The 22,000-nt window shown below is 62.0% G+C and overlaps 1 protein-coding gene across 2 annotated transcripts in view; it reads left to right on the top strand.

Annotated features, from left to right (window-relative positions):
• CCDC85C (coiled-coil domain containing 85C) overlaps positions 1 to 22,000 on the top strand; it is an 82,302-nt gene that overhangs the window by 57,053 nt on the left and 3,249 nt on the right. The window contains exons 2-5 of one of the 2 annotated variants that reach the window (XM_081228175.1): positions 4,397 to 4,470; positions 15,203 to 15,307; positions 20,064 to 20,159; positions 21,007 to 21,105. In XM_081228175.1, the coding sequence (XP_081084301.1) occupies positions 4,397 to 4,470; positions 15,203 to 15,307; positions 20,064 to 20,159; positions 21,007 to 21,105 (374 nt within the window). Of the gene's footprint in view, positions 1 to 4,396; positions 4,471 to 15,199; positions 15,308 to 20,063; positions 20,160 to 21,006; positions 21,106 to 22,000 lie in introns of both variants that reach the window. The other variant, XM_081228174.1, reaches the window with a different exon arrangement.

Genomic DNA, 22,000 nt, shown 5'->3' with positions numbered 1-22,000 from the left:
CTCACTCTTCCCCACGGCAGGGCACCTGCTCTGACCCCCAGGTGACCAGATGTCTGGCTCCCTGGCTCCTGGCAGCATGCAGAGCCTGGCTTGGGAAGCTGGGGGTAGGGGCAGTGGGGATGGGGTCCCGTGTGGCCGGGGAGGCTTATCTGGGTCTTTGAGGAGGCGGCCTCATAGCCTGTTAAACTCTGCAGGATCAGGCAGGCTCGGGGCTGAGGCTGGGCCTGGGCCTCGGAAAAGGCCCCCAGAGCAGAGCTGGGGGCAGTGGGCAGAGGGTGGCCGATGGGGCCCACTTTCCACGCCGTCCTCTGGGCCACCCTTCTGTTTCCCTTGACCTTAACAGGGGACTCTGCCATGTGAAGGTCCAATCGTTTAGTCCCTTCTCCTTTTTTATAAAGGAAGATTTCTCCCTATTCTAAAGGGAGATTATTTGAAAATTAACAAGAAACAGTGTGAATAAATAAACAGTCATGCGTCTCCTCGTGAGCAACTCCTCCACGGTCAGTATCTCTGTGTGCCTCGTTCCTGGATTTCTGTTTCAATACATCGATATTTTTAAACATAACAGCAATTCTACGAGTAGTTTTGTGTCCAGTTCTTTTCCCTGGCATTTAAGTGTTTTTCTTACCGTTGAGAGAAACTCTCCTAAACGTCATCTGCTGACGACAAGGGTATAAACTCTCTGCTGCTGTTGGACAAATAGTTGTGTCCAGTTTTGGTCACTGTAACACTGTCTGCATTCTTCATGATTGGAATTAATTCCTTAGGATACGTTCCACTGGGAGCACTGGGTGATTAAAGACATTTTAAGTTTCTCACATTGTTCTTTTGGAATTCAAAAGAAAAACCCAACAAACCTTGATGTCTGAAGTGTAGTTCATCCTCTGCAGCCTCTTGGGGTTTGGGGTGAACCCAGACAGATGGGCTGAGCGGAGCGGTTCCTTGCTCTGGGGCCACGGACGCGGCCCGTGGTTTGTGGGATGAGCGATCGCCTGTCTCTTCTCGCGGCGCTGGCTCTGTCGCCGCTTCTTCCCGACTGCCATCCTGGGAGGTGGGCGTGAGGCTGTGGAGCGGCGGTGTGCCCGGCCCGCCTGCTGCCCGGCGCAGGCGCTAAGCTGGTCGGCACGTCTGCTGACTCCCACCCAGGCCGTGGCTCCAGCGGCAGCCTGACAGAGAAGGGAAGGGCTGGGAGCTCCTGGCTCAGCCCATCGGAATGGCAGAGGGACACAAACTCGCCCCCATGGCCAGGAGACCATGGGCGGGCGGTGTGCCCGCCTTCAGGGTGGCTCTGTGACCGTCCAGGGCAGCGTGAGAGCTAGTGACCTGACTCAGGTCGTTGGTCACACCAGGACCAGGTGGCTGGTCCTTCTCCTGACTTCAGGGCTGTGCCTGGCAGCACACCCCCAGGTGGGGCTGCGGTGAGCAGGGGGGGCTGGCTTGTGGCTGTGCCCGAGGGTTGGGCAGTAGTGGCGCATCCAGGGGAGATGCTTGACCAAGAGCCACGTCTCATTAGGGACCTCTGCCGGCTTCTCGCAGCGGCACGGTGCTGTTAGCCCCTCTCAGAGCGGCGGGACACCTGGGGTCCTGAGCACTGACCTATGGGGGTGGGCCTGGGTGGTGGGGAGAGGGTCTGGAAGTCTGGGCCCTGGGCCTCCCTGCTCACGTGCCAGCAAGTAGGGACACTGTTCCTTGTGGCCTCCTCGTCTGGAAAACGGGGACGATGCCTTTTGGCCCCTGCGAGCCTTCAAGGAGGGGCCAGGTGCAGGGGCTGCCGTGTGTCACACAGGGGGTGGATGGGGGGGACCTTCCCTCCCCCACCGACCCCACCCAGAGGGGGACCACATAGGGGTCAGTGGTGGTTTTAACGTGTAAGGTTGAGGGAGCTGGGAGGGTCTTAACCTTATCCACTGTTTCCCGGGTGGTGTTCCAGGGAACCCTCCTGCCGGCAGCAGGTGGAGGACACAGAGGATTGGGGAGGCCAGGCTGCACCCCATCTCCGTCCCCCTGCTCAGAGGGCCCAGCACCCCTATAACACTGAGGCCCTTCCTGTCAGGCCTGTTCGTGAGGGCGGGTGCGGACACGATGTAGGAATTGCTGGTCAGTTTGGGCTGATTGACGGGTAAAGGCTGGGGGCCAGCATGGGGTGTGAACTGTAGTCACTGCTGAGGGTCCCCTGCCCGGGCCCTGGGCACAGGGAAGCCTCTGCAGTCACTGCCCGGGGTCCAGTCCCCCCGCCCTGCCCCACCACTGCCCCACGTGTGCATAAAGAAGCCATCGCACCTCTCGCAGGTCACACCGCAGGGCTCCTTGCAGAGCTGCCCTGTGTTACCAGGGTCTCCCTGGGAGTGAGGGGGACTGGGCTGGCCAGTGACCTTCTTCCTCTCTAGAAGGCTCCGCATTCCCGAGAGGTGACTGGCAGGGAGCAGGGGGAGGAGTTAGTTATGTAATTGGGGCGGGTTGGGCCGCCCCCCATTCCTGCCCAGGGCGGGGCTGAGGGCTCCTGGGCCTGGTCCAGGGCTGGGGAGACAAGGCTCCTGAGGGTATGCTTGGGGAACAGAGTGACCCACAGCAGGCAGGTCACGGGGCACACGGGCACCTCCTGTAACTGGGGGTGCGTCAGAGGCAGGAGGTTAGCGCTGCTGATGGACGGAAAAGCTCATGAAGCCCGGGCCAGGCTCCGGCGCAGGGGGCTTGGGGCCCTGGGGAGGGGGCCACTGGCCGCCCCATCCTCACAGGGCGCCCGTGGACTCCTCCTCTGCCGGCAGGCTCTGTCGGGGAGGGGCATGGCATCCATGTCATACACCAGGACGCTAAGGGCCCAGGGCTCGTCCGCAGTCGTGCTGACTGCTGGCGTGGTTGCATGACGGTCCAGCTTGTCCTCTGGCTGCACCTCAGCCCCCTTTGCCCACCTGGGAAGGTTAAAAGCCCCTCCGGGGTGGGGCAGTGGTGTGGGGCATTAGGGAGCTGGCTTTGGTCTAAGGTCTGGTGCCTTCTGAGATGAGGGGCCGCTGGTGAGATCCGGGAAGACCCTGGGTCCTGCTGGGGGTCGGGGCCGGTGGGAACAGCACACTGGCCCAGGGGTGGGCAGGGTCCAGGCTGGCGTCTGGGCTGGGTGGCCTCTGGCCGGGCGCTCGTGCAGGTGAGAGGCGCATAGCCGTCCCTTAGCAGGTGGCGGCAGACCTCCTGGGGGAGGTACCCCATGCTGTCACAGAGGCGCTCAGACCTACCTTTCTTCCCTCGGCACGGGCACCGGCTGTGACCCTTCGGTCCCCTTGCCTACCCGACCCTGTGTTAACCTTCCCTGTCCCGTGTTCTGCCTCCCTCCCCTTGCCCTCTCTGCCCCAGGTCACCCTTGGCCTCCACCCAGGCAGGCTCCCTTGTCCTGGCCTGGAGTGCGTTAGTCATTAGTTTTCTCCTCTGAGCTGATTTCCAGCCCAATGGAGAGGTAGGGCCAGGGCTGTGGGTAGCCAGGGTGGCGGAATTTCTCTCGCTTCTTCTTTTTTTTTTTTAAATAGAGACAGGATGCTTTAAGGTGTTTTTAAAAAATTAATTACTTCATTAGTTAGCTTATATTTTGGCTGCGTCGGGTCTTCGTTGCTGCGCGTGGGCTTTCTCTAGTTGCGGCGAGCGGAGGCTTCTCTTGTTGCGGAGCATGGGCACTAGGCGCGCGGGCTTCAGTAGTTGTGGCACGTGGGCTCAGTAGTTGTGGCTCGCGGGCTCTAGAGCTCAGGCTCAGCAGTTGTGGCCCACGGGCTTTGTTGCTCCGCGGCATGTGGGATCTTCCCGGACCAGGGCTCGAACCCGTGTCCCCTGCACTGGCAGGCGGATTCTTAACCGCCACGCCACCGGGGCAGTCCCTCTCCCACTTCTGATGTGAGTGTGCAGCGGGGTCAGCGTGGTGAGGGAAGGTGGATTTCACCCCCTCCGCGTTCAGGAACTGGGGGCGTGTGGTTGGAGGTATCTCACTGGCCCCTGACTGCAGGAGGGGTGGTGGGTTATCTGCACTATGCAGCCCCCCGAACAAATCGCTTGTAGAAGTTCTGTGTGTCGGGCAGGATGGAGTGGAGGAAGCCCAGATGCTGACTTGGCATGCTCGGGGCCTCAGTTTCCCCCCTGAGCAGGGGAGGGCCTCCCTGGACCCTGGGCTGTGGGGTGGGCTGCCCCTGGGTGAGGGTCCCACCAGGGGAGCGTTTGTGAGAACTCATTTTGGACCTAAAGCATCGTGGAAGCTGAAGGAATCAGCCCAGGACAAGCTGGTGAGGGTCCCATCATCCCCTTTCTGCAGGTCAGGGAAACCTGGGCTCAGAGGCCCACCGGAGGGGGCCCAGGGGAGGGTGGGCCCTCCTGTTGGATACAGTTTGCTGACGGGTGACGTGCCCCCTTTGTGTCGTTACAGATCCCTCGTCCACGTACATCAGGCAGCTGGAGACCAAGGTGAAGCTGCTGGAGGGTGACAAGCTCCTGGCACAGGTAGGCTGGCTGTGGGCCAACCCCACCCTGAGGGCCAGCGCAGGCCCTGCTGCTACCCACCACTCGGGGCCTGACCCTCACCCCAGCACGCCTGGGGCTCCCTTCCCCCTTCCCACCCCTAACCTTCCACCTGCCCCCGACTCCTGCCCGGAGTCACCTCCTGGGACACCCGGCCGAGGACGGCCACCTGCCTTCCCTCCATCACAGCCTTTCCCTGTCTGTCCCACCCCGTGGTCTGCGAGCTCCTTGGGGGCTGGTTTTGGGTCTGTCTCAGAGATGGCACAGAACACACACACAAGTGCTGAGGAAATGGACTGCTTTGCCCTTTGGATGGGCGCATCAAGGCCCAAGAGGCGGGCTGGCCCGTCCCCACGCAGACCCACATGGAAACTTCCCTGCCCCTGCCGTGCCAGTTCCTCTCTGGGCTGGGGTTGCCCTCCTCCCTCCTGCCTGGCCTGAGTCCACAGACAGATGAGGCCAGGCCTCGTCCCCGGCCTGCCCCGGGCCTGTCCCCAGCACCGGGATGGCGGGTTAGAGATGGGTGATGGGGTCAGTGCGGGGAGGAGGTGGTGCCGGATGAGAGGTGGGGGGAAGGCGTCTGTGCCCTTGGTGAGTGCGGCTGGAGCGTGGAGAGGGCATGGCTGCCAGGACGAGGGGCCCTTCCTGCTGTTGGCAGGGTGGTGATGGGAGGCTGTGATCAGCCCGGTCGGTCGGGGTGTCTGGAGCCAGCTGGCTCGGCTGACCCTCCAGCCTCTTTCTCCCTTGTACTCATCCCTGACTTCATCTCAGCATCCCTCTCCCCTGCCACATCTGCTGGCCCATAAGTGGCCGGCCAGGATGCCCAGAGTGTTTCTCTGGGAACCAGCCCCAGGGAGGGCTCAGCTGCCTGGCCTCGTTGCTAGGCGACCAGTGGGCTTGGCGCCACTGCCCTGCTCAGACACCCTCTCTGCCCGCTGGGCGGCGGCTGGGATGCTCACAGCCCCAAGTGCAGCCCGACAACTGCCATCCCACCTCTCGCCCTCGCAGGGGCTGCTGGAAGCTCCCCCTGGCTCGGCAGGACCCTGCAGAGTATGTGGCTCACGTTTGGGTCTTTGCTCCCCCACATCCCATGGCCAGCGCACTGTGTCAGGCGCATAGCCAGGCACTGAATTGCAAGGCTTGTTTTCAAACAAAATGTGTCATTTGTTAAGGTGCTGGAATGGCCTGGCTACAAGATATGCTGGCTCCTCGGGGCTGGCAAGGGCAGGGAGGGCTGGGGCCTCGCCTGGCTGTGGGCTAGGGCTCCTTAGACCTGAACACTCCACGTGGGCTTGTCCTGGTTGCTAAGGGGTGTGTGTGGGGCGGGCTGCAGGAGCTGTAGGCAGAGGTGATGGGGGCAGCCTCAGGACTTGGGGGCCTTTGCCCTGGAGCTGGTTCCCATCCAGTGAGCAGGGGAGCAAGTCACTCACTTCAGCCACCGTACAGCAGGAGGAAGGCCAGGACCTCGCTTTGGCAGTGGAAGCCTCCGACCAGGGGGCTCAGCAGCCTTGTGAGCCTGCCCCAGTCCAGCTGTTCTTTGTGTCACTGTTTCTGGGGAGAAGCAGGTTGAGAGCTTGGAGCCCAAATTTGGGATGCCATTTGCAGTGCTGTTCTGCGGTCCAGCCAGGGCATGGCTTGTGGTCCTGTTTCCAAGGACAAGGACAGGAGTGCCCCTGTGGCCCCTGCTCTCCTAGGCCACGTTGTCCCACCGTGAATATGCACCCAGTTCCACATGGCAGACTTGACCATGGACTTGTGCAAAACCTGCACACGCTCAGGCTGCGGAGTGGCAGTCCTTCCTCTTCCTCCTCCCTCTGGGAACCCCCTGGCCTCATAAGGGGTCCCCCCATAGCTGTGTCCACTTGCCCCGTGCCCACAAGTGCAGAGGTGGAGGTTGACGGGGCCCTGTGTCTGGAGCATCAGGGGTGCGGCCACCACCTGGGCAGGGGGTGTCTCTGCCTGGTCCCTCCCCGCCAAGCCTGCTCTGACCTGCTCCCAGGGGTCAGACTGGGGACCTTGTCCTTGTCCTGGAGGCAGCAGCAGTGGGGTTCTGTCCCCGACCTGTACCCACGCCGGGCTCTCCGGAAACACACAGCCGTCAGATGGGGGCGCGGCCTCTCGCCTGGGCCCAGGTGTGCTGGCTTCAGGCAGATTGGGCTTTAGGGACAAGAACCTGCTTTGGCCCGGCTCCGCACTAGTACAGGAGAAGTGCTGGGAACTCAGAGACCATCCAGTGTGCCAGGGTTCCAAGTTTCTTGTTTCTTGAGTAGACGTCTCTTTCTCCCCCAGTGAAGCCTCGTGAGGCTGAGCGGCTCTGGCAGTAGCCGGGGGTGCTTGTGTGTGTCATGGGGGTGGGGCGCCTGGGTCCTGTCCTCGTCTCTTTCTCACGAGGACTCTGCTGGCGAGTGGGGGTCTTGCCCAGGGTCTCGCAGTGAGCGGCGTCAGGGCCATGCCCAGCATCCCGAGAAGGGGGCAGCCGTGTGGTGCTGGGGCCTTGGCCCCCCAGTGCACTGCATACCCACCTGCCCGGGTCCCCTTGCTTCAGCCGAGGGCTGACCCTCAACCTACAGTATGCAGAAGCACCCAGGGGCCAGGGTGTGGGCAGGGCATCTCCAGGGTCATGGGTGGGGCTCCTGTTGCCCCTGCCCCCTGCTGCCACCAGGGCTTGGCCTTGAGGGTGGGTGGGTGCCCTGGAGGAGGGCGTTGCTGTTCTGAGCCACGCAGGAGATGTGAGAAACAGTGAGAGAAGGGCCGCTTCTGGCCTGCTCAGGGCTTCCTGGCAGCAGTTGATACCTTGCCCGCCTCTGGGTTCCTAGGCTGGCTCAGGTGGCATCAGCTTTATGAGGACCCTTGAGCCACTTCCTCTCCCCTGGCCTCTGTTTGCTTACCTGTAAAATGGGCACTCGCTCACTCACTCCATGTGTAACTGATCACCTGCTGTGTGCATGGCCCGGGGGTACAGTGGTGTCCAGGCAGAGGCCTAGCCCCGGGGGACACTCTTGTGCTGCCTCCTTGTCCTGGCCAGCAGGCCCACGTATACGGGAGGGCTGTGGAGGACAGTGGAGGTGGGGAGAACTCCGTGGGCAGGGCTCAGCCCACAAGTAGACCACTGGTCTTATTTTGATGGGGTCCAGGGAAGATGGGGTTTCCTTAGCCTCCTTCCTCCTGGCCTCCTGCCAATAGCCTTCCCCAGCCACACCCAGGTGGCCTGGCACTTGCTCTGGGCTCTCTCAGCCCCATAGGCTGCCCTCTCTTGCTGATGGGGTATTGGGATCCTCCTTGTGAAGCCTGGCCCCGACCCCTGCTGGACTGTTAGGTACTCAAGAACTGGGCTGCTGGGTCTCAGTGCCCAGCTGGACTTGGTGGATGCATCTTGGGAAACCCTGGCTGCACCCACCTGGTCTCCCAGGCCAGGAGGGGAGGCTGGTTCTTGCCCAGAATAAGGAAGGTCTGCTTAACCAGGGAGAGTGGCTTCATAAGGTAGTGAGTGTACCATCTTTGGAGGTAATCAAGTGTGGATGGATGGATGGATGGGGGGGGTGGATGGCCATGTTTGGGAATATTGAAGAAGAAGATTGCTGCCATGGGTGGGATTCTGGCCACAGTCTCATGGGCTCTAGCTTGTGAGATTTTATGATTCTGGCACCTATATCTTTTCAGTGAAATCAAATTGCACAGAAACCTCCAGCTCTGTGCAAAGTGGAAAATCTGCCTTTGGCGAAAAGCAGGGGAGAGCAATGTTATTCTTTTAACTGTCTTCGGGTGACGTGGCTTTGGGGTTTGGGTGGGAGGGCAGAGAGCCTCTGTGGATTCCTGTTCCCCACTGCCCACCCTCTCCCTCCACGGCCTCTATTTAATTCCAGAACAGCTTTAATTAAAAATGTGCCAGAGTGTTCACAGGCTAAATTACTGTATTGCAGTTCATATTTTCTTTCTCATGTCGGCTTTAAAATTTCATCAACACAGCTGCTTCCTCTGCAATGATTCATCTGGAGCCCCGTATGTGATATGATTTATCCCGTGGATTCTGTGCCTAGCCGGGCTGGGCTGGAGACGGCTGTCATTGACGCGGGGGCGTCCGCTCTGTGGTTCCCTCCATTCAGTTCCCTGCTGGGCTGATCAATGAAGGCTCCGCATGTGCCCAGAAGCCAGCTTCACAAAAGAGCAAGAAGCAGGTTGGGCAAGAGTGGGCGGCCATCTGGGGGAGAGGAGGCGGTGGTCCAGGCCCGTGGCTGTGACTGGTCCCAGCCGGCCCCCCTCCGCCTGGCCCCTGTGCCCGCTCTTCCCATCCTGCCACGCCACACAGGGTCACTGTACACTCAGGTTGGAAGTGACCCCAGGATTTACACCAAGCATGGATGGGGAAACTGAGGCCTGGGTGGAGGAGGATTTCCTGGGACAGGTGACTGTATTAGTTTGCTAGAGCTGCCGTAACAAAGAACCACGCACTTTGGCAGACGGGGGTGCGTGGAGAAGGGGCTTAAGCAACTGAAATGTATTGAATGTATTGTCTCACAGTTCTGGGGAGCGTGGGGTCAACAGGTCAGCATATGAATTTGACTGGGACACAATTCAACCTGTAGCAATGGTGTTGTTGGCCTGACGGTATAAGAAAGTGGGTTTGAGCCCCAGAGGAGTCTGGATTCAGATAATCTCTGCTGTGTGGCTTTAGGTAAGACACCTTATGTCCCGGTGCCTGGTTTGCTCACCTGTAAGACAGGGCTGATGGTGATGCCTGCTGCAGCACTGACTGGAACCTGGGGGTGCCCAGGCAGTGCTCACGCTTCTCTCCTTTTCCTGGTCTTGGGAGCCTGGGATTTTTCAAGGTCTGGCAGACCACGCCCATTCAGCCGGGCTTGGTCCCTGATGGACTGCTCCTTTTTGCCTTTTGTCTGAGTTTTGAACCATCCAGGCCTTGGGACTGAGGAACAGTCTGCTACTATCTGAGCCCATTGCTGATACCTCAGGACTGTTTCCTGCATCCCCAGGGAGGGTTGTTTTGGTTGGTTGGTCCCCTTGCCCAAGCCCTGTGGAGATGCTGGCCTCACGGTATGTCTGTGGTAGCAGTTCTGCTCGCTGGCATCTTCTGTGACGTGCTGCTTTGTTGACAGGCTCTGGGCCATCCCTGCTTCGCCTTCGTTTGGTGTCCGGGGTTGGCTGTCATGTCCCCGCCCCTTCTGTCATGAGTGATGTGGTCTCCGGAGGGCTTCATCTGCTTCATAGCAGAACCGTAGAACCAGTGCAGGCTCTTCCGCAGCCACAGGGAGGAAACGCCCTCTTCCCGTCATCCAAGCAGATGGTCAGTGTAGCAACGTGGGCGGGAAGAGAGACTAGGAATTCTACCTCTGTCCCCTACGCCCGAGGCTTAACCAGTGTCCACCAGGTGAGCCAGACGCCAGGTGGTCAGCATGGTAAGAGGCCAACCCCAGAGCCAGAGGGCCTGGTTCCAACCCCCAAAGTGCCACTTGCCAGCTGGGTGGCATTGGGCCAGTGGGTTAACCTCTCTGTGCCTCAGGTTTCCCAACTGTAAAATGGGGACACTAACGGTGTCTGCCCCAGGATTAAAGGGCAAATCACGGAAGGCACTGAGGGCCGGGGCTGGCTGGCAATAAGGGTCATGGGTCAGCCACTGTGACCTCGCCTGTGGGCCATCCAGCAGCTGGGTGTCCTTCTGGACCCCAACTGACATGCAGGCAAACAGAGACCTGGAAGTTGGCGAGTTGCTCAGATCCACTCAGTTGCGATGGGATTTGGATTTTGTGACACCTGTACCCTGCAGAGTCTCCCACCTGCCTCCACGGAGGTTACATGGCCTGCCCCTCACTCACCTCATCGGAGCAAGTAATGGTCCCGCCAGGGGACCCGTGAGGGGATGACGGTCACTGCGGTTGAGACCTGGTCAACGCGGTACCCGTCAGTTACAGGCCACATGGTTCTGGGCGGTACACACATCTGGGTTTGAAAAATGGTTTAGGACCTGAAGTTGCATGGGAGTAGGGGGCAGTGCCAGCTGCGGGTGAGAAACATCAGCCACGCGTTAACCACACGTGGACGCCACGCTGCCTCGTCTGAGCACTAATCCGAAGAACCCACTGGATCCCTGGCCACGCCGCAGCCCCTTTGATTCACAGCCTGATAATGAGTTCTCGTAAAATTAAAGGGGAAAAAAAGCAGGTAAATCTGGTGAGTGGGACCCGTATGTTCTCGTGAGAGACCTTGCAGGCCACCTTCGCCCTGAGGACAGGCAGATACCTGGCCTCGCCCCGCTGGCTGGGATCTCGGGGTGCCTCTCAGAAGGGCAGCCGTGTTCCGGTGTGAGCCTCGGGGAGGGCTGTGAAGGGGCCCCAGTGCCTGGCGTGTGGCAGGCGCGCTGTCAGTGTTTGTGCAATCTGGAGTTTCTAAAAACGCGGGGCTCCTGTGAGGCGCCTTGGGGACCCCGACCTCGGCCCTTGGCCTCCCTACTCCAGCCCAGCCGGGGTCCTGGCGGCTTTGGGCTAATGGGTGTCCAGGGGAGGGAGGGCAGAGGTGAGGGTCGTGGTTGGCATTGCTGGGTGACACTTGCTCTCTTCCCTCCCAGCTGCCCCGCCCCTATGGCCGCCCGAGAAGCTGGCTTCAGGTAGAGCTGCCCGGCAGGGCTTGTTTGCAGTGCTGTGTGGGGTGGGGGCTGTTTGGAGTGCTGTGTGGGGTGGGGGCCGTTTGGAGTGCTGTGTGATGCCCTGTCTGCGCTGGGTGCCCCCCGCAGCGCCCTCCCGTCTCTTCCTGGGAGCTGACCACCACCCAGGGTGCCCTGGTCCTGCCTTTAGATTCATCGTGGGATCCGCCCTCTCTCTGAGCCGGCGTTACTGCCCAGCTTTACAAAATAACAGCAAAAGAGTTATGAGACGGTAGCCTCTCGTGATGCTCCACCCAGGCCCCTCCTTACCCACCTCTCACCGGATCTGCCCAGATTGTGAGGTCAGGGGGCAGGTCGAGATCTGCACTTTGCAGGAGAACCTGCAGTGCCTGGTAGGGTGAGGGCTTGCCAAGGCCACAGGAGTTAGTGCTGGCTCCCAGCTGGCCCAGGTCCTCGGGTGAGGTCTCCAGGGATGCCTGGAGGTGTGAAGAACCCACCAGCGCCCAGTGCTGGGCTCCCACCCTCTCCGAGCGCTACAGCCTTGCCACCCCCGGGAGGTAGGCGTTACTGCCCTGTGTTAGGGTTTCGGAAAGCGGGGCTGGTGTCACTTGGTGTCACTCCATCCCCATGATGGAGACACCGACACCTCCCTGTACCACGAGGGCTGGCAGGCTGAGGGATGGCTCCCACTGATGGGGTCCTGCCCCTGGTCACTGCATACACATCGGCCCATGGGCCCTGGGTCTGGGGACCTGAGCGGTCACCTGCGGACAGATTGCCAGGTGGGAACGCCCAGGCACCCCCGTGTCGGTGCTCACCTTCCATCTCCGCAGTGGCAGGCCTTGCTTCACCTGTCAGGCACTGCCTCCCTGCCTGGGTGCACACAGTAGGACCATGTCCTGTGGTAGCCTATGGCCCACCTGAGGGGCTGAGAGCCCTTTGGGACCAGGAAGGCAGGGTGAGTAGCTGCCTCTGAGCGAGCCCAGAAAGCGGCCCCGCAGTGAGGAGCCCTGAGTGGAGGGGCGGGGAGGTGGGCGCCTGGCCTTGTCTTCTCTGAGTTCTGCCCTTGGCCCGTTTCTGTTCAGCACGTCCTTTGACGGCGTTCCCCAGGAGGATCTGCAGGTGGCCTCAGGGGAGCCCCCGGCTGTGCAAGCAGGAGTCCCTGGGTAGGCGATGACTGGGTGCTCCTGTTGCCGGGGGCCTCCTTGCAGCCCCACAGAGGCCCGGAGAGGCTGGGGTGGCCCGAGTTCACACCACCCGCTGCGACCCGCTCTGAGCTGGATAGCGTTGCAGTGATGGCCCTGGACAGAGGCCCCGGGTGCCCTTAACAGTGGGATGGGAGGCTCTGCAGCCTCCTGGGTCTCTCCCCGCTGGTCCAGAACTCTTGTTGCTGCTTTTTCGTGGGGGACAGGGCGGAGTGGAAGCGGCCGTTGCTGTAGCTGCAGTGCTGGATCGTTTCCTTCCCTTTTAAGGATCCGGGCAACCCTGTTCCAGCTCCTGCTCTGTGTGTCAGATCCGCTTCCCTGTGTCCCGAGGGACCCCGTTAGGGGGCCTGGCGGGGCAGGGCAGCCCTCTCCTGGGGAGCAGTGGTGCGCCCCGTGTCCTGCCCGCCCCGCCGCCCCAGAAGGCCACTTCAGCTTCGCTCCACCTCAGTGGTGAAACCCCGGGGATTTCATCTTCCAGGGCACCAAGAGGCAAATGGCAGGAATTTTAATTGGGGTTTAAGTGCAATCATGTTTCTTCACGTCGATGCGTCATTAGCTGCATTGCCCCAGCGTCCTCCCCGCCGGCTTTGTGGCTTTTTGCTCATAAAGTGCTGTGGGCTCGCAGTTACGGACACATCGCCGAAGGCAGGGGTGGGCATTGCATGCTGCTAAGTAAAAACTCCCCACCCTCTTGCACACACACCTGCTCCCCAGGGAATTATCTGCAGGGAGGGAGGAGACACACAGACCTGTGTTTTCAGTAGCAGCACGTGGGCGGCTTCTGAACCCATTTGGTCCGGGATCAGAGACGCTGTGGAGGAGGGGAGACTCAGCCCAGAGCAGAATCTAGACGGGGTGCGGGTAAGGACAGGGCAGCACCCGCCGTCCTGGTCCCAGGGCCCGACGGGAGAGAGCAGTGGCTCCAATGCCAGGCAGGTGGGGATGTGCCTGCTGTGTCGGGGCCCCAGTGAGAGGCCTGCGGCCCCAGGGGTGGACATTCAGCGTGTGGAGTTGAGAATGCGCTTTTCCCCTGGAGAAGATTTTGTAACTGTCACAGAGACCTGGCCAGGAAAATAATTGGTTTTGGGATTTTTGCCTATAAATGGAGCTGGGGGTGAGACCCCCAGGGAGGCAGGGGGGATCCCCAGGGGAGGGTGAATGAGTGCTGGGTGAGGGGCGGCGTCTCTTTCTTGTTGGTGCCCGGTGGCAGAGGCTCGGCTCAGATAGACCCCTGGCTGGGCCAGGGAGGGTCAGTATGCCTCGGGCTCTAACGCCTCAGGTTAACCCAAACAGGACTTGGTCGGTGTGTGACAGTCCCATTTTAAGATAGAGGACTGTGACTGAGGTCCCCTGGTAAGACCCTGCTGCAACTCAGGGGACCCCACTTCTCTCCCCTCTGTGTCCCTTGGTGACCTTGGCCACACTCCGGTCCTCCCTAGGCCACGGGAACAGTTCTTAGCTAGGCGGCTGATCTCTGCTCTCCTGGAGTGGGCGGGAGCCTGGGGTGGGGATGGGATGGGAGTGGGGTAATGAGGGGGAGTGACTGCCTTTCTCCTGTTCCCCCGGGCCGCCTCCACTCCTGCCCTACAGATACTTACAGGGCACTGCTGTGTGTGCCCAAGCCCTTGAGACCTAGGGCGTCTGACCTGGGTCTGATGGGGGCGGGAAGGCAGAACCCAGGGAGTTGATGAGGCTGGAGGTCCCGTGAGAAATGGGGGCCTGGGTCCAGCGGCCGGCGGGGGTGGGGGAAGCTGGGTGTGTGCGGGGGCCCCCGGGCAGAGCAGGGAAGTGCTGAAGAGGAGGGGGGGCCCCCAGGAGTGGCTGCTGCCCGCCCCGTCTTGCTCCCCCAGCCCTGGCCTCTTCCCCTCCAAGGGTTTGTTTGGGCAACTCAACGGCCTGCTGCTGATTTATGGGACGTTCCGCTGCATTTTATCTGCCCAGAAGTGTTTCCGCAGTTCCTTTGAAGTAGAAGAGGGTGTTGGGGTCAGAAGCGCCACCCAGGGTTGTAGTGATGCAGAGGGTCCAGAGGCCAGGGTTTCTGCTCAGCGGGACCAGGGGACCTCCGCAGGATTGAGCGTGACCGCTGGGTCCTCCCCCACTCTGGGTCCAGCCCCAGCTTCTGGGGGCCTCTGCTTTGCCCTGAGGGGAACCACCTGAGGCCAAATACGTGCTTGTTCATTCATTCATTCATTCACTGATTCATTCATTCACTCCTGCTTCCCCTCTCCTTCCGAGCGTGCCCTGAGCATCCATTAGCCGTGAGCCCGGCTGCGCTGGTACCTGTGGATACAGAGGGTGAGGCCCGGGGCTCGCACTCACGAGCTTCTTTCTGACGGCGGAGGCTCACGGGCAGCGTGTCAGAGCGCTGTGCAGGCTCACCCCTTGGGCAGCCCCAGCCCCGTGGAGGCGGGAGGATTTCCCGGAGGACGTGGGCCCCAGGGGCTGCAGAGGCCGTTCCCCAGGCCATTCGGGGACCGAGTGCAGGATGCTGGAGCGGAGGAACGAGGTGGGCGGGGCGGGGCGAGCCACGCCCCCATTCACTCGCCTGTTTATTCAGCCATTCAACAAACGTTTGTAAAATACACAGCAGGGAGCGAAACAAAGCCTCTGGCCTCATGGCTCTGACTCTTGATGTCGCTTGATGACGCTTGATGTCGATGGCTACTGATGACAGTGGCAGTGAGGACAGATAAACTGGGGGGGGGGGGCGGAGGGAGGACGCACAGGCCGGGCCTCCAGGCAGGTGGGAGGAGCAGAGCGGAGGGAGCCCCGCCTGGACCGGGCGGGCGTGTCTCGTCCAGCGGCCCGAAGACCTGACGGGAGCATTCTCGGCCCCCTCAGCCCAGCCCCTCGCCCCTCACGTCTAACCCCTCTCCCCTTCTCTCTCACGCAGCAGGCAGGCTCCGGAGAGTTCCGGACGCTGCGGAAGGGCTTCTCCCCGTACCACTCGGAGTCCCAGCTCTCCAACCTGCCACCCTCCTACCAGGATGCCCTGCAGAATGTAAGTGTCCCTCCCCCAAGAGCCCCACTGTTCCCATGTGGACCGCCCACCTCCGGAAGTGGAGGGGTGAGGCTCAGACCGGCTGGTGACCTGCCCAGGGCACGAGGATGGTCCACGGCTGAGCTGGGATTGGGATCCTCAGCTTCTGCCCGAGCTGCTTCCAGGGTAAGGCTTGGGCTCAGGTCCGGAGTGGCCTTCCTCATGCCTCCGCCCTCCCAGGACCGCGCCTGGGCTCCTGACCCTTGACCCTCCACCCTCGACCCTTAGAACCTTGTAAGGGCTCGGCGTGGTGGTGAGAGGTGGAGGCCCAACTTGGGATACCGTTGCTGGCAGTGCAGGCTGGGGCAGAGGCCACGAGGCCCAGACGCCGTCTCTCGGACACAGCAGGGAGTGGCTGCCCTGTGTGTACGTGAGGGCGACTACCCCAGACTTTGTAACGGAGGTGGAGGAGGAGCTCAAGTTTATGACCGTGGGCTTCTGTTATCACCAGGGCGCCTCCAAGGTGATCCTGGCTTCTCGCCTGGGCTCTGACCTGCTCTGGGTGGGACAGGGAGGGCAGCGTGCGGCCCGCCCCCTGGATGTGCATCCCGGCTCAGGACCGCTCCCTGCGGGTGAATGTGCCGTCATCCCTCTGTGACTGAGGGATGTATTCTTGTATTCAGAATACGCAGCTCTACAGAAGCAGAAAGTACATTAGTGGTTGCCAGGGGCTGGCAGGAGGCGGGAGGAGGTGATGAAAATGTTGTTGGATGACTGCACAAATCTGTGAATGTGCAAAAACCACCTCCCAAGAAGCACGCGTTCGCATGAGCTCTGTAGACGTTTATTGAGCATCTGCTACATGCAGGGCCGTGCTGGGCGCTCTCCACACACAGAAGCCCTGCAGCAAGGCAGGGACTTGATGAGAAGTCCCCACGGAACAGATGAGAAACCGAGCTGGCCTGAGGTCACTTGCAAGGTGGGCCTGGACTCTCCCCCAGGGTCCCAGCCCCGCTGTCTCCCTTCCATGCCGGCCGGCAAGGGCAGCCCCAGGGTTCCTCCCTGGGCCTCTGCGCTGGCAGGAGCAGGCTGATGCCGCCACTGGCTGCTGGCCGAGAGCTCTGCTGTTTCTCTTCTGAGGCCCTCGCACCTTCTGCAGGAATGTAGCTGCTGACGCTGTGCAGGCAGCAAAGCCTGCTGATGACAGATAATCCAAATATTTATCCAGGAGCCCCGTGGCTGAATGAGGCTCCACGAGGAAGGGCTCTGAAAAGCCCAGCGTTGCCGCCACAGGAGTGGCTCCCCCAGCCCTTCATACCCTCTGCCCTCTGTTCATTCTGATTGACTGTGGGAATCCTAACAGCTAACGGTACTGGGCACTCACTGAAGGCTTCTTGGTGAGCTGCAAACTGTAAAGTGCTGTGCAAGCCTGGCTGGCTCCTAGGACGTGCAGATGGGAGCAGAGGGAGCTCACTCCCCTAGGCTGAGCCCCTGAGGCCTCGACAGTGCTGCTTAATGCTAGGGGAGGGCATGAGTCTTCCGGAAGGCTTCCTGGAGGAGGCCTTAGGGAGGGGCTCCCTGTGCCTTCTTTAGGCTGCCTGCATGCCATGGGTTGTCACCCTCTTTGGAGGGAAGGAAGCTGAAGCCCACCGGGGTGGGGTGGGGTGGGACGGGACGGTTTGCCAGGATCACACGGCTAGTGCGTGCCAGCACCAGGCCAAGCTGGGCTTGGAGGCCAGGGGCCAGCGTGCAGCACGAGGCTGCGGGCAGGTTCCCGGGGCAGACGGAGAGGGTGATGGTGTCTTGTGGGAGGGGCAGCCACAAAGGCCGCGGAGGAGGTAGTAGAGCGGCCGGAGCTGAGGTGGAAGCTCAGAGGCCAGGCCTCTTGGGGTGTTTATAGGGCGCTGAGCCCTTGCTGGGCCCGTGGGTCCACAGGGAGAGGAGGTGTGTGGGGGGGGACCCCCTGTGCTCTGATGCTGCCGGGGGCCTCGTCTCTTCCACAGCTAGGTGTGGGCACATCTTCTGGAAGGCTACCTGCATGTCCACATGTCAGAGAATCCCGGGGTGAAGCAGGTGACCCTGTGGGGTGGGGACACCTCCTCCCTGCCCAGCTGGATGTCCCCACCCTCCCCGACCCCATCCCTACCCACTTCTCCCCGACCCCATCCCTACCCACTTCTCCCACCCACTGCCTGTCAGTGGAGCGAGCAACGGAGTTTGTACCCATCAGGGTCTCAGAGGAGGAGGCTTTTGACAGCTCCCTCGGGAAACTGGTTTCCCTACTCTTTTTTGGTCAGTTGACTATTTTTAAGTGTCCATTGCAGTGGATTTTAGAACCTTCACAGATTTGTGCAGTCATCACAGCAGGACATTTCCATCACCCTGGAAAGAAACCCCGTGCTCCTTAGCAATCCCTCCCCGCAGCGCCCCGCCCCCAGCCCCTTGGCAACCACGAATCTACTTTCTGCCTCTCCACGTTTGCCTTTTCTGGATATTTCATATAAACCGGAATCATAAAATATGCCATTCTTTGTGACTGGCTTCTTTCACGTAGCACCACGTTTCTGAGATTCATGCACATTGTAGCATGTCAGACCTTCATTGCTTTTTATTGTTAAATTTTATTGTCCACATAAATTTGGACAGAATTTTATGTCCAGCAGTTGTGTGGGTAGCCCACATTTTGTGTAGCGTTCATCAGTTGCTGTGCATTGGTTTGTTTCCATTTTCTGCCTGTTGTGACTCGTGCTTCTCTGAACACCCCTGCACAGGCACTTGAGTGGACGCCTGTGTTCAGTGCTCCTGGGGGCATCTCCCCGCTTCTGGCTCCAGCGCTGGAGTCCCACAGACCGGGGTTGGAGGCTCGGCCCCCTGGTTTACTAGCTCTGTGGCCCAGCCTCCCCTTCCTCATCTGTAAAGTGGGAGCATAGAAAGACAGCGTCTGCGCAGAGGGTTGCCATCGGCACTCCGTGGGCTGCTCTGCTCTGAGTGGGCTCTTAGGAAGTCGGGGGGAGGAGGCATCACTGGGCTTTCCAGGCTGTGGTCCTCCCGCCATGGCAGGCCTGCAGGGGTGAGCTGGGTTTGGGAAATGCTCTAAAGGTCGCAGTCCTGACCGCTGTCTGGTGGTGGCTTCAGTCGCAGGATGCGGCTATGCCGCGGCTATGCTCTCATTAGCGCCTGCCGTCTGCTCGGTGGGGTGGCCCAGGAAAGGGTTGGATTGCACAGCCTATCCCGGCCACTCCTGGCCTTTGCTTCAGAATCGGCCCCCTTACAGTGCGGGTGGCCGGGGAGCCCCAGGCGCAGACAGGACCTGAAGCCAGAGGAGCCCAGGGCCGGGCGCCTTCCTGGGCTGTACTTGTGCGCGGTCGCCCCCTGCTGGCCTTTAGTGGGGAGGGCAGCCTTCTGCCTCAGGGTGCACATCTATGTGTGTGTGACCCGCCCCCCACCTGTCTCCCAGAAGCCGCTTTGGTTCCCCCGCATGACACACCCGGCCGGGAACCGGAGACCGGGCAGCCTGGGCCAGAGTTAGGGAAACAGCATCCCAGGCTCTCCTTACACCCTGGGACATAGGGACCCTAGCTGTCGTGCAGACAAGGAAACCGAGGTGCAGAGTGGGTCGGGCCTGCCTGGAGAACCCTGCCCAAGCCCAGCTCTGCCGGCATTAAGGCTGTGGGGTCTGGCCTCTGCCTGGAGCCAAGAGCAGGGTGAGCCTGCGAGGCCCTGGGAGCAGGTCCGGGCCACGCGGGCAGGTGGGGAGAAGGCAGAGGGGTGGCTGCTGGTGGTGGAAGATTCCAGGCCCCGAGGGTCCCCGCACAGCGTGGCCTGGCTGGGCGGGGTCCCAGGGCGATGGCCTCATCAGCCGAGCTTACTGAGTTGGCCTGGTCCCTGGAGGGGTCATCGGGGGCCAGCGACAGAGAAGGAAACCAAGACTCAGAGACAGGAAGGATGCCCAAGGACGCCAGGGTCTCCTCCCCCTCACGCACTCCCTGGGGTGTTCTTGGGGTTTAAGCTCTGCCTTCCAGCATCTGCTGGTTCCCCTCAGGTCCCCTCCCAGCGTCTTCTGACCTCCCGGCTCCTGCCGCCCCGCGGTTCCATCGGTCTCCTTGTGTGTGGGCTCCTTCTGTGCGGCCCTGATCCCTTCTTGACCTTGCTCTGGGGCCGGGGTCCCCACTGCAGCCCCAGCCCAAAGCCCTGCCTTCTGCCCCATGGACACCTGGCCAGAAGGAGCTGGCCAGCTGGCGAGAAGCCGGGCAGACAGACACGGGCGGGCAGAGGGCCAGGGAGTGGATCCCTTCCTCTCCCGGCCTGTCTCCCGGCCCCCCAGGCTGATGTGGGTGGTGGGCACATGGTTGCCAATTAGGGTGCTGGCAGGATGAGGTGGCACTGTTCCTGGGTGGCCCGACAGAGCTGGGAGGGTCAGGGCTGGAAGCCCCAGGAATGCCCTGGGGGGTGGAGGCCGGGGAGGGAGGGGGGCCTTAGGAGGCAGGCCGCCTGGGGCTGGAGCCCAGGTCCTTTGCATCGTCCCAGGTGACCAGCACAACAGACAGCAGACCTTCCCTGCGGGCTGTTTAGAGGAGCTTGCGGGGTGTGTGTGCGGAGTCCCGATGCTGCCCCCCGCCTCACGTCCAGCCTCCTCTCCCCCGTCACCTCCACCCCCGTTTCCTCCCGCCTGGGCCCTGGCCCCGCAGACGCAGTGCCCTCTCCCAGCTGCTGGCACACCTGTGGCTGCCACCTGGGAGCCAGCCAGGGCGAGCTGATACGCACTTCCTTCCCACAGGGCCCGGCCTGCACGGTGCCCGAGCTGTGCCTGCCCACCTCGGGCGGCTACAGCTCTGCTGGACAGAAGCCCGAGGCTGTCGTACACGCCATGAAGGTGAGGACCCAGGCCCTGCAGCTCCCTCGGGGGCCTCTAGACCCCTGCTGCACTTCAGGAGCCTGTGACCTCGGGCCCCACATTTGCCCTCTCTGAGCCTGGGGGCAGCTGAGCGGCAGGGCAGGGACTTTGGTCTCTGGGTGGCCGTGGCTGCCTGGAGCACCGTGGTGGGGCGATTCCGCGGTGCTGGGTAGCGGCCAGGGAAGCTGAGGCCTGGGGGAGGTGGGGGGAGGGCTGGCACTCTCCAGGGTCTGGGATGGGGGTTGGGGGACGAGGCTCAGGGCTCCCAGGCCCACTCTCCTCCTGCGCCGTGCTCAGGGCCTCAGGGTGCGCCCTGCGGTGCATCTCCCACCACGGCATCCCCGTCCCTTCACGTGTATGCGCGCCGTGGACGCAGCGCACAGTCCCCCGGGTGTAAGGCCCGGCACGGCTGCACAGACACGGCACACTCGCGCCTGTGCGGGCGGTGGCCGGGACACACCCCTGACGTGCGTGAGCCGGGCCGCCCTGAGGCCCAAGTGGGGGCCCGGGGTCGGAGAGAGTCCCGCCACGTGACCCCACCTGTCCTCCCTGCTCCCGCGTGACCTGTCTTCAGCTCTGCCCCCGGTGCTGACACGGGGTGGCTGCCTCCCTCGTGCGGCGTCCTCGGTGTCGCTGTCCTGCGGGGAGAGGACGCAAAGCGGGCAAGGACGACCTGGCCCTAAGGCCTCTCCGTGCCCCTGTTCCCCGCACACCACCCCTCTGGCCCGGGACCCCACGGCTCCCGTTGGCAGCCGGGGCTCAGGGCGACCTGCCTGAGGCCTGCCTGGTGGCTTCTGCCCCTGACCCTGGGCCCTGTCCCCTGCAGGTCCTAGAGGTACATGAGAACCTGGACCGGCAGCTCCAGGACAGCTGCGAGGAGGACCTGAGTGAGAAGGAGAAGGCCATCGTCCGAGAGATGTGCAACGTGAGCCTCCTGGGGCCCGGGCCGGGGGTGACCTGGGGGGGCGGGCCCTGTGCGGCCAATACTCCCCCAGGAGGGGCCGGTGACCTGGGGGGCTGGGAGCAGGTGCTGGGGCTTCGGGAGCCCTGGCCTCTCTTTGTCCGCTTGACTTCCTCCCCCCTGCCGCCTCCCTTCCCTCTTCCCCTCCCCTCCCCTCCCCTCCCCCTTTCCTTTTCCTCCCCTCCCTCTCTCTCCTTTCCCCTCCTTCTTTCCTTCCCCTCTTCCCTCCCCAAGAACAGGGTCCCTGACCTCTGGTCTTGCTCGCCCCATTTATCCTGACCCTTGGCCCCTGTCCCCTGATGTCTGTCTGGCTCCCCGCCTCCCAGCATGCTGGTGCCCCTGCTGGCTGCCAGCGCACAGGTGCTGCTCACGGGGCTGCAGGTGGAACGCTCCCATTCTGCAGGACCCTCCACCCTGGAGCTAGCTGCCTTGGCTTGTGGAAGCTGGGCTTCTCTGGGTCTTTGGGGAGGCAGACGTCATCCCCCGACCCGCCTGGCCAATACGCATGGTCTCCTTGGACTCTTGAGGGAGCCAGCAGGGAAGGTGGATCACGGGGCTGCACCTGGGCCTCGCTTGGGGTGGGGTGTCCCGAGTCCCCGTCCTCTGCCGCCTCCTGGGTCTGTAGGCCCCACTGGACAGCTGCGAGGCCAAGTCTGCCCCCAGATGTGACCTGCTCGGGGTGGGAGGTGTGGTTGTGAAGGGTGGACGTGCAAAGACGTACTCTGAGGGTCTCTGGGCCTCACGTGGCCTCCGTGTCCCCTCCAGGCCCCATGGCTCTCGGGACGCAGGTGATTCTGAAGAGCAATGGGGCAGTCTGTGCGCACAGGCCCCTGGGCAGGCGTGGGACGGGCCCTCCACT

Source organism: Mesoplodon bidens (genome assembly GCF_964165515.1).
Source record: "Mesoplodon bidens genome assembly, chromosome: 3".
In the NCBI taxonomy this organism is placed as follows: Eukaryota; Metazoa; Chordata; class Mammalia; order Artiodactyla; family Ziphiidae; genus Mesoplodon; species Mesoplodon bidens.
Note: the sequence above shows the minus strand (reverse complement) of the source record. Positions and strands in the feature narration are given on the sequence as shown.